The 14,578-nt window shown below is 34.9% G+C and overlaps 1 protein-coding gene across 4 annotated transcripts; it reads right to left on the reverse strand.

Moving 5' to 3' along the window:
* Positions 1–7,123: 7,123 nt before the first annotated feature.
* LOC139869361 (calmodulin-binding protein 60 A) lies at positions 7,124–12,604 on the reverse strand. 4 transcript variants are annotated; one of them, XM_071857673.1, is made up of 7 exons: positions 12,463–12,604; positions 11,990–12,068; positions 11,017–11,069; positions 10,434–10,924; positions 9,456–9,616; positions 8,917–9,123; positions 7,124–8,249 (listed from the first exon to the last, which is right to left on the reverse strand). In XM_071857673.1, the coding sequence occupies exons 1-7, from the start codon at positions 12,552–12,554 to the stop codon at positions 7,707–7,709; spliced, it is 1,626 nt and encodes a 541-aa protein (XP_071713774.1). In that variant the 5' UTR covers positions 12,555–12,604; the 3' UTR covers positions 7,124–7,706. The 4 variants fall into 4 exon arrangements, with proteins under 4 accessions (XP_071713774.1, XP_071713775.1, XP_071713776.1 ...); XM_071857674.1 differs by having other exon boundaries at positions 12,030–12,068; positions 12,463–12,509; XM_071857677.1 differs by having other exon boundaries at positions 8,002–8,164.
* Between the last annotated feature and the right edge of the window lie 1,974 nt (positions 12,605–14,578).

Here is a 14,578-nt window from a genome sequence, read left to right on the forward strand (position 1 = left end):
TATATATATATATATATATATATATATACATAGTGTATATTAAATATGATTACTTTTGAGCTTAAATGGTAAATGTCTGTAACTTTCGGTTGACGTTTAATTAATTTTAAAATAGGTCTATTTTATATATATATATATATATATATATATATATATATATATATATATATATATATATATATATATATATATATATATATATATATATATATATATAAAGTTTTAAATTAAAAGTTGGTCCAAAATTTGATTAAAAAGATAATAGTTTTGATAAATATTTTTTTTACCTTTTCAATCTAAGTTTTTGTACTCCGTACATATAAATTGGAACAGAAAATAAATAATTATCAAACCTTTTTGATCAGATTTCAAACAGTTAATGAGTGAAATAATTAAATACATTTAAACTAAAAATTTAGGATTTTTAGGAAAACTTTTATACGTTAACTGTTTAGCACTGGACACGCCCCGTAAAACTGTCGGTAGGATAAGTTTAAAAGATTTGCTGTTTTGCTTTGCTGTACCCTCACTTACTTTTACTTTATAATATAATATTCATATATTATATTATATATATTATTTATTTTTCGTTAACTGCAAGTATACATATGTTATATGTAGTTTAACCATTTAATGAGATCCATCACCAACATTCTCTTATTTTCTTCATCAAACCCACAAACCAAGTTAGAACACTATCACCACCTTCTATACTTGATCACCATTTTAAATCACCATCACAACCGCTTTCTTGTTGCCACTGCCGATGACAACAAACACCACATCACGCCACTATCTTCCACCACCAAAGACTACCTCCGGCCACCATCACCATGTCACCCGTCACACCTTAAGACCATCACTCACCTCACCAACAGTTACCAAGAACCACGAGCATTTTTTGTTGTTGTTGTTTTCGTTACCTTGTTTTTGATCACCATTTTCTGCTTGACTCTAACCCGAACACCATCTTCACCGCCACACTCTCTCTCTCTCTCTCCCTCTTCTCTCTCTCTTCTTCTTCCTTGTGAAACCCATCACCACCCACACCACAATAAACCGTCGCATAGATATTGTTATTTTATGATACCAAAACCGCCATCATTGATTCCTCATGCCACTGTGTTCGATCTTATTTCTATTATATATCATCACCACCGAAGGTCACTATGATTACCATAACAATCATCACCTTTATATTGCTACTACTACCGTTTGATACGACCACCACCAAAATTCTATCATCGATCACCATCACTAACTAAAAACTGCTGTTTTGTTTACATTTTACTGCTGGTTCAGCTTCAAACCCTTAAATTCTGTTATAGACTATATCGAATCTATTATTCTTGTTCAAAACCGAATACCCATTTATGAAACGCTGAATGATGAAACGTGAACTTACGATGATGGTGATCCTGTAATAATAAAAGAACGATGATGATAATACGCTAATGATGATCATGATGATGAAGCTTACGGTGATGTTTATGAAGGACGAAGAAAGCATGATGATGAAATGATGATGGATGTTTTGATGACTGAAAAACGATTTGATGATGAGTGCAGTCTACGAATTTGTTTTTCTGTGTAGGATCGGATAATAAAGGAAAAGAGAGATTTAAACCAAACACCATTACCCTACATGTATCCCACTTCCGTTCCTATTTTTTTTTCTTTTTCTTTTCATCTGTCGAGAAAAAAAAAACCAAACAATTTAATTCAGGATTGGGCTTGATTATATAAATGAGTTTAGTTAAATGGGCTACTGTGTGACAGCCCATTAATAGGCCTGCTATTGATCGTGATACAGCAACTGACGATGGGTTAAAGCAAAGTAAGGTCGATCTAAAAACAGAAAAGCAATGATGGATGGATGGTAGAAGGTGTGGGTGTTTAAGCGAGAGGTTGCGGGTTCGAATCCCGTCCTGGGCAGCTTATTTTTTTATATACTCCTAAGGTATTATTTAATATTATTAAGATTATTATTAAGTATTGTTATTATTATTATTATCTTTATTATTATTATTAACATTATTATTATTAATTCTATTGTTATTATGGTTAAGATTAATTATATAAGATAATATATATGTATGATTATTATTGTTACTATTAAAACCGTAGTAATTATTATTATTATTATTTTTTATCATTTTTTTAAATTATTAAAAATTATCATTTTATTAATTATCATTTTTTTTATTAAAAACTATCATCATTGTTATCATTACTAATATTATCACTATTTTTTTTATTTACTATTATTGTTAATATCATTATTAAGTATTATCATTATTACCATAAGTATTATTATTATCATTATCATTATAAAATATGACTCTTTTATTATTATTAACTCTATTATTATACATACAATTTATATATATATATATATATATATATATATATATATATATATATATATATATATATATATATATATATATATATATATATATATGAAATGTATTACGAATATAAATATTTTATAAAGAAGTATACATATATATATATATATATATATATATATATATATATATATATATATATATATATATATATATATATATATATATATATATATATATATATATATATATATATATATATATATATATATATATATATATGAAAAATATTATTATAAATATATTATAAAGATATAAATCTTATTACATTATAAAATATATATACCGTTCGTTATTATTATTTGATATATATATACAAATGATATAGGTTCGTGAATCCGAGGCCAACCCTACACTTGTTTAATGTCACCATATGTATTTTTACTACAAAATACAGTATGTGAGTTCATTTGCTCCCTTTTACTCTTTACATTTTTGGGACTGAGAATACATGCGCTGTTTTTACAACTGCTTTATTAAATGCTTTCGAAATATATTTTGAACTGAGAATACTTGAAATGCTTTTATAAATGTTTGACGAGATAGACACAAGCAAAACATTCCTCGAATGAATTATTATGCAGACAGAAGTTCTGTGGATTATTATTGAATTAGTTGGACGTTATAATTACCACTAATTGTTGTGAATATTTTCCCATGATTATTATTGCTTGGTAACCTAAGAATTAGAATCGGGTATGGCCCTAATTCACGCGAATCCTAAAGGTAGCTACCGGGTTTAACACCCCCACCCAGAATGTTCACTAGACGGAAGGGCTAGTGGGCGTGGTGTTTAGTACTTCGAAGTTTATATGATTATTATACATACGAGATGTTCTGTTTTGGGGATATTATTATGCGCATTATATGTTAAGGTCGGTTACCAAGCCAAGCTATGAAAGCAATGAAAAGTGAATGTTATGTATCGAGAGAATGATTTTATACACAGGTTATGTGTATGTTATTTTTGTGCACAAGATATGTGTACAGTTACTAAGATTTATGAAAGATGCTTTCGTACACGAGAAAGGTGTACTGTATTTAAAAGATATCGCATGTACATTACAGGTGGGTATAGGATTCGGGCTCATTTGTACCATGCAGAATTTAAATCTTGTGGTCTATTAAAATGATGAATTTTATTGTTTTATGATAAACTTATGAACTCACCAACCTTTTGGTTAACACTTTAAAGCATGTTTATTCTCAGGTATGAAAGAAATCTTCCGCTGTGCATTTGCTCATTTTAAAGACATTATTTGGAGTCGATCATCGCAATGGAACCAGATGTTGGTGACCTCGTCCAGATGGATTTGGACGGGGTATGACACGACCGAATTATAACGGGATTCGGGTTTCCCTATCGGGTACGGATCATTTTGCCACCCCTAAGTTGTAGGATGTAATATGTAATACTCAGAGTGTTAAACCTAGTTTAGATCGAATTCCTGTTCATGAATGTATTTGTGATGTATCAGTGATATATATGTATGTATAATCAGTATGTATCTATATGAGTATATGAATGTGCAGTAGCAGAATTATGAATGATGATGATAAAGAACAACTTGTTATTCAACTAGGTGCCAAGATTAGGTTTACAATGTACTAGGGATTGGTAGAGAATTGGTGAGGTGTGTGTGAAGGAATTGATGAAATGTGTGGGAAGAGGTTAAGTGTGTAGGTGTGGTAATGGTATTTATACTGCATACCATTACCACTTACATCATGTAGCTACATACAACATACATCACATATATTAGTCCTAACATTCTCCCCCTTGATGTATGTTGTGAAAATATGCGTTTGCGTTCTTGAACTCAGGAAAATCTCTTTTAAATCTTGAACTCTCCCCCTTGAAATAAGCTGAGGATTTCAATAAATTATTTAAACTCTCCCTCTTGGAATAGGCATAGTTGTTTGTTGACATGAAACGGAGAAACTTCTTCTTTTGAAAGATTCTTCGTTCCTGGTTTTGTTGTTGGTTATTGATGTAGTTGTTGGCTAGGTCTTGATTACAATGCACACCATTCTTTGGTCCAATGGCTAGATTTTGGAATTTGTGCCGCTTTAACATCTAACTCATGTCGCAAATCAGAAATGTGTTTTTCAAAGTCATGAGTTAATGTTCGGTTAAGAGTTTGAACATGATCAACAGCAGTGTGGAGTTCTAGAATGGTCTTAAAATCCAGCTCACGTTCAGACTTGAGATGACCATTTTCCTTTGAAAGCTTTTGTTTTTCAGCAATCTGCGAATGAAGATCCTATGCGAATGAAGATCCTGAATGATGTGAGTGGAGGTCTCAACTTTTTCGTTGTAAGTCTTTGTTTGAATTTGTAAATCAGTTTGAAGAGTAGCCACTTTTCTTTGAAACTTTTCGTTCTCTGATTTGTTGTATGAAAGAGACGAATCCAATTCTTTGATTTGAGATTGCAACTTGCAAATGTCTTCCGAAGATGTATTTTGAATTCTTAGTTCATCTTCTAGTTTAGAAACTTTCTCTTTCGATTCCAAATCGTTTGATGCTTTCGTTAAATCAGAAGATTGTTCTCTCATCAACTGAAGTTGTATTAGAAGCTTTTGATGAAGTTTGTTTTGTACAAAAATACAATTCGAACGTTTACCCCTCTTATGGCATGAGCAACTATATTGATAATGTGCAGCTACATCTGAAGAAGACGGTTCCTCTGGTGTCATTAACAAAGATATGGATTCGAGAATTGTAGCTTGTGTAGTTTGTGTAGCTTGCTCGTAAATAATAAGTGCACACGGTGTCGGAGGATTGTAACAACAAGAACATCTTTTTTCTCGATGGTTAAAACGTTCAACAAAATCTGGTTTCGGAGGTATAACGGAACAAATACTCGACATTTGAAGTCGTTGCAAGAAACCGACCTTCTGAAAAGTTCTTTAGAAATATTAACGAGAATCGTTAATTTTCTGGACTTCGTAAGTCCTGTCGTCAAAGTTTAACCAAAAAAGTTAACTTTGTTAATTGATGTTGTTTATATGATATACACTCTAATTGTAAATCAATATTCTCCTTTTCAAGTATATCAACAAAACGTCTTAACTCTTGAAGTTCATCCTGAATTCCTAAGGGTAACGAAGGTTCTTTTTCTATCTTAACTTCTGGAATCTTGGGTTGTGATTCTAAGAAATAGTCTAGAGATTTAGACCTAGATAATTTTAACCTACGTTCAACATTGTCAAACTTGGTTAAGAACGAATCACTGGAGTCCTTAAGTTCATGTGCTAGACCGTCACAGTTAATGCACACATTAGTTTGCAATAAATGTGCAAACTTGTGTTTCTCAGATGCAAGAACACTCTTCATCATTTGCATTTCAATTTCAAATTTAGAAATTTGTGTTTTCAATTCATTTTCACTTGATTTTTTTTTTTGGCAAAAAAACGAAAACTTGCATAAAAATGGAAAACATTTTCGAAAAAAAAAAACACCTTCAACAAGGATACAACGTGATAACCCTGATGAGGCTCGTACATAGAAAGCGGTTAACTTATAACCAAGCCTCATCCTGAACATACCGAACCAAAACCGGAACAATTAGGAATAACAACAAACCGGACAAAAGCCAACGCTATAAACAAACTACAAAGGCACTAAACTCTAAACCGACAAAGACACAATCACCCACGAAGCAGAGGACAACGAGCTCAAATATCTTTGTTAAAAACCCCAAATTCTTTCATCTCGGCGCCTTGAATCAATGTTTTCTTCCTCTTTTGTTGATATTTGTTTTCGAGCGTCGTACTAGGGATCTCTCGAGAATTAATATGAGAAACGTTAACCGGTTCGCTCTCGTCGGTCATACTCGTCATCATTTTGTCAAAAGCCGCAAAAGCCTCTTTGGTCATTTTTCCATTTCCAAATGCCGATGAACCACCCTTCTAGACTTCAAAACCTCCCATAAATAACCTTTGAATTGCATCCCCGTAATCCAAATCTTTAGTGTCATCTTTGAGCTTAAAAGAACCCGAAGTAGACGCCTCGTTCGCCTTCTTTCTTGAGTACAAAGTAACTTCACTTATAAGACTTCTCGAGACGTTTTTATTTAACATGTACCACGATTTACAAAAACCTTCGCAAGAAGGGATCTCGCAATCGCAATATTGTCTACCATTACGTCCAAACAACACCGGTAATGGCCTTTCATCGTTCGATTCATTCTTATGTGCAGCCAATAATTCTTCTTTCATTCTCTTCTTCTCCTTCAAACGATCCAATTTTCACTTGATTGAAAGTATAAACATTTGGCATTTAATGCATGTTTCTCTTTTTCCAGGTTCTCAATTTGATTTGAAAATCGTTTTCATTGGCAAAGAAACACTATGTTCTTAACATCGGAAGATGTTGATTGAGCGAGCGCATCAGCTTCTTCTGACTTGAAGTGATGTTTTGAGACTAGCTTTTTATCAATTTCTCATTTAATAATAAAAGTTGAGTTTGTAAACGACCTTTCTCAACTTCGAGCTTCTGAATAACAAGAGAATGATAGTTGCATTTGAAATCCGAGCAGAAACATCTCGAAGGAACACTCATTACACATGAATTCAAGCAATTTAAGTTGTCAAAATCATTGTCTGAAACATGCAAGCCTTTAATCACATTTTCCTGAAAATGTACTTAAATAGTTGTGAAATTGTGTATTTAGAATTGAATCTATATATGATACATAAATACAGACAGTGATAGTTTGATACTGGTAAATGTTTGTAACAAGTTCAGTTGATTTGAATTTATAAAGTACATATCAGGTCAACTCTCTGTTTATTCTTATTCAGTAAAAGAGGGTGAAACTTTTATCATAACTAGAAATACAAATATAGTATGGACCCATGAACTAAACCCATTTGGAAGAAACTGATTTTCGTTTCGCACACAAGCTTTTACTGTATGGTAGTGATTTGTGGCAGAAGTGCAACAATGCGTCAAACAGCAACCCACAAAATTACAAGTCAGCTACGGACTGCCCGAAAAAAAGAAGAGAATCAACTAACATTAGTTGATCTTTCGTTGATCAGACCCAAAATACGTGAACACTGAACCAGACAAGAGAGTCTAGCTAAGGTTCAGCTGACCACAACCCATCCAACACAAGTTTTATTTACTTTTTAGTCTAGCATATACATAAGGGAAGTACATAAACTTCCTTGCAAACTCATCTTACAAACCTACCTGTTTTTATGCACACATCAACCTTATGTTTTCACACGTTCACAATCTAAAACTGCACTCAATCTATAATCGGGCAGCAATTACAACCTCGATTTCATCCTGGACTTGAGTACCTAATAATACCTCTCTCGCGTATCTCTAACATAAGCGACAACCATTTCAACACACTGAACAAAATCTTCCATCTCCTTTGAGCTTTACCAATGGCAGAATGAGGAAACATAAACCCATCAACTGCATGCAAATCCACCTGTGAAATATCCTCCTCTAAAGACTCCGAGTCGCAAATCAACGTATGTGGGACTCTGTAACGCAAATCTAACGGCTGATCTTGATCAAAACTCAGATCATCAGATTCCATGTTATTCAACCCGTAATCATTGAAACTATCAGTACCATCCGTTAATGAATACATGACTTGCATAACATTAACATCTGGAGACGGTGCATCCATCGTCGGGTAATCGAATCGGCCTTTCTTATGGGACGTTCTACTATTGCTGCTTTCGCTGACATCTCCTGATGTCATCATTTCGGAAATAGAGCAGGTACCTGTTCTAAGAGAGGATTCATCATCATAGGAAACAATATCCTCTGGATGTTGAAACGCAGATATCACCAATTTATGTGCTTCACTCTGAACACCGAATTTGATGTAGACGTTAGTGATTATTATACTTGGAAAACGGGTCAGGTTGGGTCGGTTTGGGTAACAGGTCAAAACGGTTTTGAGTTGAAATGAGTTATGGGTCAAACGGGTAAAATTTTTAAAACATGTCCAAATGGGTCGGTTTGGGTAACAGGTCGAAACGGGTAATGGATCAAATGGGTCAAATAGGTCCAAACGGGTCATATGATTTTAGATTTGATTTTTTACATTTATTATATTGTTTTAGTTATTATTATTTATTATTAATATTTATATTTATTATATATATAACAAAATATTAATATGCATAATAATTGATAAAACCATTAATGCTTTCATAAATGATTAACGGATGAAACTTGTTAAGCTCGACCCATTTGACCCATTCACAAGACCCATTAGACCTATTTCTATTATTGAGCTTTAGGATTTGATACCCATTTAACCCGTTCTTTTATATTTTGTATAAGACCCAACAGGTTGGAGAAAAACTCATAGGACCTTTTTTTAAGTTTTGGTTTACACTTTCGGGCCTAAATTTTTTCACGACCCATTTGACCCAAATTTGATAGTATGGGTCTCAATTGCCAGGTATAGTGATTATAATAGACATGGCAACATTAGTGAGTATATTTTTAGTCATTATAAAGCTCACCCTTTGAATTTCAGAGAGGTTGTTGGTGATAATGTACTTGCGATCTGAAAGAAGCCCAAGGACTTGGCCCACAACATTAAACACAACACCGTCTCGGTTAAGAGTTGGTGGAGTGTACAGATACAACTTCTTATCGTCAATCACACATCTTCTAGCATGATCCACAGTCACTTCCCACATTTTTGTAGACATACCAGATCCAAGTATCTGCAGTGCATAACAAACAATAGAGACACGATGAATAACACAATGGAAAGTTGGGTGACATGTCAAAATGGGTCATATCATTTAATACAGGTCAGTCACATTGACCCACCAACATTTGGTTTTTGAGGAGTTCTATCTATACTTCTATAGTTAGTGTCATAATAAATCCCATCATTTAATACAGGTCTGGTCAGACTGAACCACCAGTGTTTGTTCTTGGGGATTCTATCTATAATTAGTGTATACTGATGATTTCACAAAAAAAAAAAATAAATAAAAAAAATTATGTATACTGATATTTCAGAGCAGTTAGATACTACAGTACATCTTACATTTCGAAGCCTTGCGGGGTCCAGATAAGAGAGAGCCAAGAAATCTTTGACCGTCTTGATATTTTCTTTGTTCAACCGCTTGTGGAAAGCTCCGTCTTTCCCAATTTTTTCCAATCTCCATACCTCATCAGACAGATATGGTGGGTGATGCTTCTTGTACACTATAAACCAAAAAAAGGTGAAAAATTAAATTAGATTGTACTCAAACGGTTGAACTGACAATATAAAGATTAACTATGTCATCACCCTATAAAATAACATCTTAATAGTCATAGTAGCATACGTATATCAAAACCATTGAATCCGTAATAAAATAAGCGATTATCCAAAAGTATTGTTACGAGCAACCACAGGAGACCGGGAGTGGCTCAAGTATCGAGAATATTTTAAGATGTAATAAATCCGATTATTTAAAACTATCCTATATTTCAAGCAAACGAATACCAACAGGTAAAAATACCACAAATATGAACCACATGATTGATCTGTACTGGCAAAATGGACTGATCAGGGGGGTTGGGTAACAGGTCCAGATGAGTAATTTATTAAGGGCTGATACAAGTTGGGGCTGAAACTGCATTATTACAATAACTATATATATTTTTGTATTGAACGGTATTCAGAGGTAGTATGCAAAAAAAAAAAAAAAATTCTAGGAAAGCTAACTCATTTGGCCCATGCCATATTAGCTTTTTCCACCCATTAAGGGTGTTGATATTTCCACTTTTAGTTTTGATAAATTCACTTTGATCATGTTTTACTGGTTTGTAAAGTACAACAACTTAATGCATGAGAGTAAGTGGATTTATCAAATTTACAAGTGGATATATCACTACCCATTTATTTAAGTTCACCATTAGTACCCCATATCAACCCATCAAAAATAGATGGGTAAAAAAAGTCCCCTCTAAGTTAAAGGCGGGAAAACTCAAACAACAACCTCTGATCATACCGATGATATATATAGCACATACTCACATTCACCACGATGGTCCCTGACAACGAATGACTCTGTCTTTGCTTCTCGCACTCTGTCTCCATCACAATTATTCAACACTCGTGCTCCCAACCTAAACTTTCGGCTCCTCGTCCAGCTGGAATTATCGGTAAACGAAAGATCGCCAACAAGACCAATACCTTCACCAAGATAAACATGTGCGTTTCCAGTAAGAAGAGGTTTTTTTCCATGTCTTTCTCTAACAATATTATTGTTAAAGTCTTCAAGTGTCCAATTGTCTCCTTCACTACTATCGAAGTCTCCTTCAAGAACAACTATTTCAACAGTTGACGATGATTCAATTCCAGTTGCAACTGTTTTCCCAGTACAAGCATCAATCAAGGCTACCTTTAGTGTGTTACAGTCTCCTCCTTCGATACGAGTTCCGGTAAAAACAGGGAGAGATAAATTACTTAGAAATTGTAACTGCAACCTTCTTGGTACAAAAGATTCCTTCTCGTCTCCATAATCCCTATGTAGAGAGTATATATAGGCCTTAACCATGGTTATCAAATATGTGAGAATAACAATAATGAATCAATAAAGCAGTGTCATACACCTTACCAGTTCATGGCTGCTATATGTTTTTCCATAGCTGATTCGACTTCCTCTTTCACCTACAGACTCAATATCATCAGAAAATAATGCTTATTCTGTAACGTTTAGGTTAACTAACTAAAGGTAAAAAAAAAAAAAAAAAAAAAAAAAAAAATAAACACTACTGAACCGGCCTCTTTACTTTTTTTACGGCAGAAACATGCGATTTGATGTATACACTCTCAATTCATAGTTGCATCTAATGAAAAAAAGAAGTTTTTATAGGTAAGATCTTTTTTCATGTATAAGTCATCCTATGTACAGACATCTAACATTGTATCTACATTATGCCAAAGCCATGAGCGGGAGCCCAAACATGGATCACTTAAAAACAAATACAGTAGAAATTTCACATTTGAATCTTAAGATGAACTGAGTCTACAACCCTATTACCATTAAATTTACAGTAAATTCTATAGAGAGCCTTCATCATGATTTTCAACTGTCTTTACAATTAGCATGACCCAAATTTTAATATGAACATTGTGTTAGTGATAGTGGTATGTCTCTCTTAGCGAAAGGTCAGGAGTTCGACTCCCGTGGGGTGCAACATTGCACACAAGGTTGGCCCTTGACCCTTGAATTCCACCCAAGGGTGCCTTCCGCACATCGCGTGGCGGGGGCAGTGGGGGAGGGGGTTTTACCCCCCGTGCCCTCGGATTGGGCTGGGTTTACTCCTTGGCAGTGGGCAGCCGTTGGGGGCGGAACTGCGGGAGATGAACGGGTGGGTATTTTAGTCCCCCTAGGTGATCCCAAACTGCTGTTCAAGAAAAAAAAAAGTAAATAACTATGTTGGGCAAAGACACATCCGGTCAGTAAGCATTAGACTACAAACAAATGTGGCGTTCGTCAAATTTGGTTGACGATGTAAACAACCTGACATCATCCACATAAACAGGATCAAGATAAAAATGAGACAGCTAAAGAAGTTTTGACATACGACTTTACGAACTAACGGCTCCAAAATAGGCTCCACATACTTGTTGAACCTCGTGAAATTCATAACCTCAAGCACCACACTGCATATCATCAGAAACAAAAACACTTTTAACAACCTTACTCCATTATCAAACTTGATTTTCATGTAAATATATAATATAAATATGTATATATTCAGTTCAAATAAGAAAAAAACTAGTCAAGCACAGAAGCTGGTCTTACGCTCAAATCATACAGGAATTAAGCAAAAAGATAGTGAATCACACACAAACACGATACAAGAAATAATTAACCCTAAACTCACCTCAAATTAACACACCTAAAGGCACCAATTGAATACATTAATATGTAAACACACATGCAATATGCTAAAATCAGTCAACGTATGGTCATCAAAATGAAACGCACATTAGTTAATCCTAAATACATCTCAACAAAAGCAACCTAATGGCATCAGAAGTATGGAAAACTTACCTTTTGAAAGATGGCCGTTTACGACGGCCACCGTCATCGGAAGTCGACGAAGAAGGTTGCTCCGGCGGAGGTGAAGGCTTCTTCTGCGACATAATTATCCGTACTACCAGCGATTGTTACTAGCACACTTTCCAGAATTAAAATAATATAATTAAAATAATAAATGATATGATATGACGAATTAATACGTGGCAGTGGAACCGTGATCACGTGGATCAAAAATGGCTGATACACTTTTGTCAGATCAGAATTAACCTAACTTTAAATAATAATAGAAATAAAAATAGAAAAGAAATAATGTGTATTTTTGCCTATCTGAAAAAGATAGATACAGAAATATATAAATATATGTATGTATATCTGAGGATTTGATCGGTGTTTGGCGGAGAGCAGCGGTGACGCCAGAACTTATTAGTTCAGTTCGTAAAATCTGTTTTCTGTAACTGAAAAATTTTGCAGATGAGAGGATGAGGACGAAATAAATGGGGCCCACAAAAGCGCGTTTTTATACATGGGGACCACTAGTTGTTGGTACAACGCGCTTGTACTTGATTTTTGGCATCAGAAGGGCGGGAACCCTACAAACCAACATTATAGGCATCATTTTCATTTAATTATGGATGTATGGATGAATGAATTACGTGGAATCACGGATTTGTTTAAACAATACACTGAAGTAATATTTTTGACTTTAAAGTTAATGTAAATGCGAAAGTTGTTTTGTTTAGATGGATTATGGATTATGGAGTAGTGACGATAAACTTATACAACCAAACAAATAAGAGTTCATCATAAAGATGAAACACTTATGAAACGTAGAAAAATCGAAAAAACCTTCGAGCTAAACTAACAACAACCTGACATAAGTTCACGACAAACAATGACAAAGAGAAACCTAAGTAATGGTGTATCCTATCGTATACACGCATAAAAGGCATAACGGTTGCATAAAAGTAGCATCAGGAAGGCTGGAAACAACAGTTTTGTGGAGTTAACCGTCCAGCGTTCTCCGCTGAACAGGCTGCTTTGTCATGCGTAAGCCCTGAAGGCCGCCTAGCGCGTAAGCCCTGGCCGGAGAACGCCACCTTCAGCGTAAATTACGGATCACGAATAACAGAACATATCATCATCTGACACGTGTCCCCGAGCAATCTGGTGGATCTGACACTATAAATAGACCCCTTGGGTCGTCATTTTACACAGTTCAGATATTATGACAACTTTGAGAGCTGAGACTTCACTTCTCTTTCTCTCTCTACTTTCTCTCACTAGAAGTCATCCGGCTAGCACTCTTACGCTCTACGGACGACAGATTGATTAAGCCACCCCACAAGTTTCTACACTTGTGAACCGGGTCTGCAGGGATTATTTGCCGAGGGTAAAAATCAATCGGCAACACTCCGCCCTCCTAAAGCTAGATCACTTCTAGTATCTTGTTGGCACACTAAGCCTTACCTCATAAGGAAATAGGTGTTAACAATGGCGCCATCCATTATTAAGACGAATCATCTCACCAACACTGATAAAGACGGCGAAGATAACGAATTCATACCCATAGAAGTGGGCATGATACACCCATGGAAAGCTGGACAACGGAGGAAGGCAGAAGTATTAGAAGATTGGGAAGAGCAATTAATATCCTTTCCTTCTATGTGTAACACAAATCCATCCGATGGTCCCGTAGTTATAGAAGCGCGAGTTGCTAATTGCTTAATACGCAATATTTACACTGACACAGGAGCTGGAGCAGACATTATGTATGAACATTGCTTCATACAGCTACCCAAAGATGTACAAGAAAAAATGAAGGAAACATATGTGCCGTTGGCCAGTTTTACAAGTGAGCCGTCCTGGTCTGAAGGAAGTATTTTGCTTGACGTGACCTTGGGCAAGCCACCCCTAAGACACACAGCCAACATTGAGTTCTTGGTGGTTAAAGCAAATTCACAGTACAACATAATTTTGGGAAGAACTGCTTTAATGACGTTTGGAGCTGTAACGTCAACTGTACATGGTATGATGAAGTTTCCAACGCCAGGCGGAGTAGCAACGTTATATGCAGAACGGCAGAAGTCAATTGAGTGTTCCCAAGTAACAAAGGCAGTAATTAAGTCAA

This window comes from Rutidosis leptorrhynchoides, chromosome 9, assembly GCF_046630445.1.
Source record: "Rutidosis leptorrhynchoides isolate AG116_Rl617_1_P2 chromosome 9, CSIRO_AGI_Rlap_v1, whole genome shotgun sequence".
NCBI lineage: Eukaryota > Viridiplantae > Streptophyta > Magnoliopsida > Asterales > Asteraceae > Rutidosis > Rutidosis leptorrhynchoides.

Coding starts and splice junctions, on each gene's coding strand:
- LOC139869361 (XM_071857673.1), bottom strand. CDS start 12,554: ATGTCGCAGAAGAAGCCTTCACCTCCGCCGGAGCAACCTTCTTCGTCG. Junction 11,070..11,989: donor AGCCGTTAGTTCGTAAAGTC/GTATGTCAAAAC, acceptor TTGAGTCTGTAG/GTGAAAGAGGAAGTCGAATC. Junction 8,250..8,916: donor ACCTCTCTGAAATTCAAAGG/GTGAGCTTTATA, acceptor TTCGGTGTTCAG/AGTGAAGCACATAAATTGGT.